This window comes from Hermetia illucens, chromosome 5 (genome assembly GCF_905115235.1).
Source record: "Hermetia illucens chromosome 5, iHerIll2.2.curated.20191125, whole genome shotgun sequence".
Lineage (NCBI taxonomy): Eukaryota > Metazoa > Arthropoda > Insecta > Diptera > Stratiomyidae > Hermetia > Hermetia illucens.
Genome location: NC_051853.1, coordinates 16,687,238 through 16,695,601, shown reverse-complemented (window position 1 = coordinate 16,695,601; position 8,364 = coordinate 16,687,238). Strand labels below are relative to the sequence as shown.

The 8,364-nt window shown below is 44.1% G+C and overlaps 1 protein-coding gene across 2 annotated transcripts in view; it reads right to left on the bottom strand.

Annotated features, from left to right (window-relative positions):
* Positions 1–1,454: 1,454 nt before the first annotated feature.
* The window catches only part of LOC119657947, a 61,278-nt gene continuing 54,368 nt past the window's right edge, over positions 1,455–8,364 (bottom strand). For both annotated transcript variants that reach the window (XM_038065139.1, XM_038065138.1), the window contains exons 3-4: positions 2,365–2,497; positions 1,455–2,294 (exon numbers count right to left, since the gene is read on the bottom strand). In XM_038065139.1, coding sequence (XP_037921067.1) covers positions 2,036–2,294; positions 2,365–2,497 — 392 coding nt within the window. In that variant the 3' untranslated portion in view covers positions 1,455–2,035. The remainder of the gene's footprint in view (positions 2,295–2,364; positions 2,498–8,364) is intronic.

The following is an 8,364-nucleotide window of genomic DNA, read 5'->3' as shown; positions in this document are numbered from 1 at the left end:
CTCGATCTGGATGAAAGCAGTTTGGACGTCTCGGGTCATTCTTCCCATGATGTCGATATCGTCAGCGTAGGCCAGTAGTTGGGTGGACTTGAAGAAGGTAGTACCCATTGCATTTACCTCAGCATCACGGATCACTTTCTCCAGGGCCAGGTTGAGGAGAACGCATGATATGGTTTCCCTTGTCTTAGACCGTTGTTGATGTTGAATGGTCTCGAAAGTGATCCTGCTGCTTTTATCTTGCCTCGCACATTAGTCAGGGTCAGCCTAGCCGGTCTCATTCATTTTGTCAGGATACTGAATTCTCTCATGGCCGTGTACAGTTTTATCCTGGCCATGCTTTCATTGACGACTTTAAAGTCAATGAAAAGATGGTGCAACTGATGTCCATATTCCAACAGTTTTCAATCGCATGCCGCACAGAAAAAATCTGATCTGTTGCTGATTTTCCTGGAGTGAAGCTTTGGTAAGGGCCAATAATCTTCTGGGCGGAAGGGCCAACCCGACCTAGCAAGATAGCTGAGAATATTTTATAGATGGCACTCAGCAACGTAATACCACTATAATTGTTGTATGCGCGATATCCTCCTTTCTTCGTATGGGACAGATAAAGCCTCTTTGCCAGTCGTCAGGCATTGATTCACTGTCCCTCACCTTGAACATCAGTTGATGACCATGGGGAGTTTAAAATCTACGCAAAGCGAAAAAGGGAGGGACGGGAATCTGGCAGTCAGTAGTCCAGACAAACTGTCAAACAATTTTTCGCGCAGGTGAGAAGGGTAAGCACAGGGGACGTATATACAAAATACAATGAACGGGAGGGAGTTGGGCGGGGAGGCACCAAAAGCAACACAGTCTCAAGGAGAGCCAAAGGAGGAGGAAACGAGTTCGACGCGGAGTGTACCATTTATTGCAATTAGGACCCCACCGTCGGTGGACTTACGAGTTGCATCTTGGTCTTTGCCATAGCAGAAAGTGGAATACACTTCCAGGAGCACATAATTTAATATGGCATCGTCCAGCCGGCTTTCGGAGATACAGATGGCATGGGGTTGCTGAGCCTGCGCGGATAAATTAAAGATTCCCAGCTTTGGTACATAAACCGCTAACATTCTGATAGAACAGACGGTCAGTGAAAAAGGATCCAGTTACATTGCTCGGCGATGCAGGCGGGTTGTCCTGGAATTTACTAATTGATGCGCTTATATGACTTGATGAACACACCTTGAGGCACAACTGAATGAAGTACCAGGGTATGGTGAAGCAGCGGGAAGTGGAGCTTCATTGCCGACAAAAACGATGGCAGAAAGTGGGCGGGTATTTTCCAATTCGTGATCTGCTGAGGAGTCTGAGGATATTGTCCTGTTGAAGGCGCGATGGAGCGAGACAGGATACTTACGCACAAGTACCACTTTCTTCTTAACGTTAGCTGTTTAGAGAATAAAAGACTCTTGGGATATCCTTTTAATACAATATCTTTAATCAAATATAGTCTACATTGATCACTTACGCACTACGTCGATGTATATGGTATGGTATTATTTGGTAACGTGATGGTGTTTAGTAACATGTGCTTAACTTACTTTGTGTTAACTATAAAAAACAACAATTAAATGTGAATCCAGATTAGGATTTTTCGGTCCACACTTGTTTTTTGAAGATTCGTGGTCGGACCTATTACTTCAATTTTTTATGAAAGTATCTTTCAATCACATAATATACAATTGCTCAATTTATACAACAAATAATTCAGTCTTAGAAATGGTGCGGCATATATGAAACCTGAGTATGCTAACATCTAAATATTAGATGAAATGTTCACTAGAGTGCAAAGGATCTTGGCCAGTTGAGAAAATTTCAAATTCGATTCCAAATAAATGAAACGCGGTTCAATGTTAACAAAAATAAATCACAGTCAAGGAATCGATTTTCAAGACATCAACTGGCCTCAAAATAGTAGAATAACAATATCACCCTCCATCCCTCCTCATTGTTCAATTGATTGGAAGAATTCCACGCTGGTCAAGATGACTCCAACTCAGCATTGGATGGTGCTTATTCCAGAGAGTGTGACAGCATTCAGAGAGCTGCATACATCCGAAGGACATCTTTCGAAGCTGCTATTCACCAAACCCTCGTTCCTAGACACAAGCTCCGAAATAGTCGAAAACGAGAGCAATTGTGGGTGGCTCTTGTCCAATTCATCACACTTTGCCGTTGCGGAGAATATCGGAATAATGGTCGACTCAGACTTGGAGTCCTTGTCCGCGGTCTCTGAATCGGATGGCTCGATTCCACTGAAATAGACACGAGATATGAATACTTGATTAATCCGGAAAGATTTTTTGGATAAAAATTCACACTTACTTTGGTGATCGCCTTCTATTCCCAATGAGACTAAATAAAATGAAGAGAACAATGGCGGCTGCAATCAATCCGGAAAGCATTGCAACAATAGTCATCACTTCGTGGGGCTCACCATCTGAGGTAGCTTTCGGTACTGAAAATACGGAAAAATAATAAAAAAAAAATCAATAAAATTACACACGCTTTTGGCATTTTATATCTAAATTTGAGTCGTTTAACCCCTGAATAACGTTAAACTCGCTTCAGATATTTTGAATAAGTCAGGGTTATTCGTACGGAATAAAGCATTGTGATTCATGCCATGATATTTTAACATATTCCAAATGAATTTGGCAAAGTACTCCTAATTTTGTATTTGATAGATACACATATGGAACTCAATCCCCCGGAAATTTACTCTAGACGGAAGGGGCTGAAAAAGTGATATTATTCCAAAAAAGTTTCACCGGGAGCTGCACCTTCCGTTCAGGTAGACATTTTTACAAAAACAAATTATTTATCTAATTTTAATTCAAAGGTTCGCTGATTGGTAAAATTATCAGAAAACGTTTACAGTTTTTCGACGGTTAAAAACCGACTGAAGTGCGGAGCTAACTTGAAGTGGTTTGCCTGCACCCAAGCCTAAAGCAGTCACACGAATCTGGCATCCATCACCCAAACGACCTCAAAAACAAACATTTCTCGAACTGGCCGATTAAAATAGCAACAATTTCATTTTGATTTACTTATTTTATAAACAAAAGACCACAACAAGTTCAATGACTACACATTCATCGGATTAAGCTGCCAGAATGATTGGGACATCAATCGACATGTGGAAGACGTTAATGTTTTTATTGAGTGTGGGCGCACGTTTCAAGAGCGCACTTTCGAATAAATTTCAAGTGGGTCTTAAAACTAATCCATATTTCACCTATGTAACTGGTTAGCAGTCTGTTGGTTGTCAGACATTAAGACGGCAATCTTCATTAGTGATTACTCGTTTCCCATTGTTTCCAAAATTAGCGAAATTTGATGCTCTGATTCCCAGAAGGGGAGTTAATTAATTTGACCCATCAAAAATATGGTCTTCCTTTAAATTACCCTAATAAGGTGTCCAGCCCTTTTGATTATACTTGGTCCAATAGGAAGCCTTACCATTATAGTAGGACCAGGTGATTCACACTTCAGTGACCACACGTAAGTAAACACCACTTGTTTACCTACAATCAACCTAGTGACCAAATGAAAGGCTCAATCTCCTCCATAAACATGGTGCATTTAACATAAACACAATGCAAAGCAGATTCTCTTAAGAAAGCTCAATTTTGTGTTTATTCATTAAGAAGCGGGTCCAGTTTGCTTCTTTTTATAGTAGGATCCATATGAGCATACACGGGTTGCTATCCAATTCACATGAACTGACTTTCCTAACAGGGCTAGTCAGTGGGTCATAAATCATTAGGTATGGAAGCATTTAAGAAACACCTGCCTTAGACAGATCGGCCGACTAAAACGCCCTTCAGTTGGATCTAGGACAATAACGCGGAACCATGTGTCTAACATTGCCTTAGACCAGGTCTATTCAGTGTAGGAGCACCCGACTCATGATACACGTCTCTCCTATCCATCTCGCCCTTTTTCACCTTAAGAATGCCTTGAGTGTAACGTACTACTCTGCTCCACGTATCCTCGTTCAGCAGCATGGCCTCACTTATGGTGTCTGAACATGCTTGACGTCAAGCCTGTAGTTACTACCTTCTACAGAAAAAAAGGGGCTATTAAACGATCCACTATTCTTGGTTTACTATGAAATTCGGAGAAGATTGTTTCTGACGTTGTCTTCTCCATCGTGTTGTAAAACGTAGAAGGTAGCGTGTGGTGGGAAGTAGTCTTCCAGCAAAGTTCCTGTGCGGTATTTGAAAAACAACAAAAAACTTGACCGCATCCCAATTCTCTTGATGTGCTACAATTTTCGGCACCAGATTTTCTGGAACCAGCACTTCTCCTAGAGTCTCCTCTAGATTCCTCCTTTCTTCTACAAATCTGGGACTGTAGAGGAATACATGCTCAAGGTCCTCTGGTACTCCATCGCAATTTGGACAGTCGGGTCAGGGCTCCAATTTAAACCTTTGTAGGTATCCTTCGTGCCCGTGAGAAACTTGAGATTATAATTATAATTAATCCAACCATGCCACCCCGCCAACCATTCGTTGATGACAGGAATGACCCTGTGAGTCCACCGACCCTTTCCGGAGCCTTCCCATCGCTCTTGCCATCTATGTATGGATCTCTCCCTCTCAGCGTTCTTCGTCTGCGATAAGAAAGAGATGGCTTCGCATTGTATATGTTTGTCATCTCATCTGCCAAAATGTCAATACTCATCATTCCAGAAAGGACGAATGCTGCATCATCTGAGACAGTCCTGAAAGCAGAACATACCCTCAGGGCTGTCCTCCTGTAGACTGCACTCAATTTGTTAGCGTTAACTGACATCCGCAACGCCTCCCTCCAAACTGGAGGCGCATCGAGCATGATTGAGGTCACCACCCTGGCTATAAGCAATCTAGAGGTATACCACGGCCCTCCTACGTTCGGCATCATCTTTGCCAGCGCCATTTTTGCAGTGGATGATTTGTCACCACTCCCAAGTATTTGATGGCAGGCTTAGAAATGATGATATGTTTTCCGATTTTAATACAAGCGTAATTTTTCTCCTGCCCTTAGTGATGAGCACCGCTTCCGTTTTTTCCTCCGCAAGTGCCAGACCAGAGCTCTCTAGCCAACCCCTAATAGCACTGATTGCCTCGCCTGAGTATAACTCAGCGTCTTTGGGACGTTTCGCGGCAACAACTAGCGCTATGCCGTCAGCGTAATCCACCACCGTGGCTTTCCCCGGAAGGGGAAGATTAAGTACATCGTTGTACATGATGTTCCACAGTAGTGGGCCCAATATGAAACCCTACGGGACACCCGCGCAAACAACATACTCCTGAGATCCGTCATCGGTGTTATACCAGAGCCTCCTTTCAGCTAAATAACTATCAACGATAGCAGCGAGATAGGCAGGAATACCAAACTTCGCTAGGAATTTCCGTATTTGATTCCAATTGACCGAATTGAATGCATTTTTCACGTCCAGGGTTACTACCACGCAATATTTGATGGTACTATCCTTTCCATGAATTGCATCTTCGGCCAAGCCAGTGACCAATTTGATGGCATCAATGGTTGATCTGGTTTTACGGAACCCATACTGTTAATCAAAAAGACGCCTTGACTCTCAACAACAGTTAGTAATATATTATTGATTGCCCGCTCTAACATTTTCCCCACAGTGTCCAAAAGACAGACCCATATGTATGAGGATGGTTCACTTCGAGGTTTACCAGACTTAGGTAGAAATACCAACTTCTGCCGCTTCCGTGCCGCTGTAAATATCCCCTTGGATATGCACGCTTTGAACAACTCAGCGAACATGTCCGGTTTGAATTTCACGGCAAGCTTAAGGACCCTATTCGATACTCCGTCCAGGCCTAGCGCTTTATTGTCTCCTATTCTACCACAGATCTCCAGCAGCTCGCCCCTGGTGACTGACGGAATTGCCGTCACATTCAAAGGTGGTTGAAATGTGTCGGTGGCCTCCTCTTGCTGGAGGAATAACTCTTGGATGATTTTCAGCAAGAGGGTGGGACACGTGATCTGCAGAGATGAACGGTCTCTGAATCGTCCCATCATGATTCTATTATATAAGCACTTCCCCACGGGTTTACGTCCGCTTCTGAGCAGAGCTCCTTAAAGCATTTCCTCTTGCTTCACTGGATTGCGAGCTTGATGGTTTTGCGGACTCCCTTATAAGCGCACTCTTTCTGCCCCTGATCGACTCTACCTATCGCCCTGTGAGCCGCTGTTCTGGTTCAGTGGCAGGCTGATCGTAGGCCGGTCAGTTCATCATTTCACCAGTAGTATGGTCTTCCACTGGGGAATGAACACTTCCTAGGCATGGACGCGTCACATGCTGACCACATTGCCTCCTAGTGTACCGTTACGGTCTTGAATGAAGTGCTCTAACACACTTCAAGGCCCTGATCCAACATGGATTGTTGCGCCAACGATTATTATTATTATCAGCTTTGACCTTTCTGAGTATCTTCGCGGAGGACAAATTGCCCTTACTGAAGATAACAATCGCATCTGGACGAATTCGTACTTTTGCTTTTCCTTTCGCTTCTTTGCTAGCAATTTTAGTTCATCCATTGTTTTCATTCGTCTTCGGCTTCGGCTTCGCCACGCTGGCCGAGTTTCCTAGATTTTCCGTATGCTTTCCTCCTTCTGAACTATTCGTACTGGTTTTCAGAATTGCCGGTCCATCTTTTTTTCTCTAAGGTGCCTAAGCACCAACGCTCAGAGGTGGCGGTGAAGAAGACGGGGCGGCAACCCTGTCGGCTGAACCAAAACCAAGTGGCCGAGGAGAACCTCCACGTGGTTGCACCGGGACACGCTGTACTCACTTTGGCTTACCGGCCGTGATGCAGAAGGCGAATGCTCCAAGGCTTAATTAGGGCGATCAGACCCGAGTCTGCACGGGGACTCATCTGAAGTGGCAATAGCCACGAAACCTTACCAAGGGTATACTGGTACCATGGGAACCGAGATAGCCCCTGGACTCATATACTTCGGGAGAATTCCTGTTGTATATGAGTACAGCTCGGTTGTTAGCGGTTGGCCCCTTAGTGGGAGCTTCATGGGGGCTGTGGTGATGCTCAAGCGAGAAGAGACCTTCGGGCCTCGGCGTGGTGTTGCGTTTCAACAAAGGTGCCGTACTGCTTAGTTCGGTAAAGATTTAGGCAGGTCTTGCATCCACCAGTATGAATGCTAAGCCATGCACTTGATATAGACTGGTACCGTTATTGCTTGTCACAGCGGGGCTCTGATTGTGGTCACAAAATCAATCCGTATCTTAAGAAGACAACAGGATTAAGTCTCCACGACAGGTACCTACGTTAAACACTCAAGGACTTAACTTAACTTAGTGCGGTTATGCGTCACTTGGGCCGCTTGTGACACTGTTGGCACAGCAGGGTTCGGCGTATCCTTAGTTTTCTTTTCCTCAATTTGTGATCTATTATAAAGGACTCTAATAGCGCTCACCCCATATTCTTCACTCGTCCAAAGATCTGCCTTCAGTTCATCTTTGTTTGGTCTTGTTACCGGTGCTCTCGGTAAGGTCGTACTTCGCTGGAACATCTCCTTCTCCAGAGCGAAATCATTTGTAGCATTATATACCAACGTGGCCAAATTGTCCACCACCGAGGCACTGCGGTCGAGTGATATCGACGAGCGGGAGCCCGCTTGCTCACTCCCAAAAACCACCCCTGCACCGTAATTTTCCTACTTCTCTCGTCTTCGATGGTGTTTTTTTTGTTCTAGGTAAGGTCCCATAGCCATTTTGGTCCACACATCAGAGATGAACAAGCACTAGCCCATACACAGTCTGAAAAGAAAGTGCGTGAACATATATTTACACATCAAAAGGGGTCGCACCTAATGGAGTATCTTGAAACTCCTCACAGGTCTGTCTGGCCCCGATCCCCATACATGCAAAAGGAGGGTGTGCATTTTTATCACCAAATATAGTCATGTTGGGGTATCAAATGAAAGGTCCCGATTAGTATGAAGCCGATCTTAATTTTGATATTTATTGGAAAGGTGGGGAGTGCGGGTGGTTGAAAGCGATCATCTCTTTAACAAACTCCTTCTCAAAAAATACCCAACCCAAAAATCTGAAAAAAAAATCAAGAGGCTGCCACTATATGGTGCCTACGCTCTGAAATACCTTTCATATCGATATCGATAGTTAATAATAGGATGTTACTATAATTTTCAGCAGTTGGCTGCGGAACCCCCCTTCAAATCAGCCTAGCACCGAAATTTTGCAGCAATGTAGGCTATAATAGAGACCATGATCCTACCAAGTTTGGTGGAAATCATCCTAGATCCACAAATTGTAGTAAGATAGGT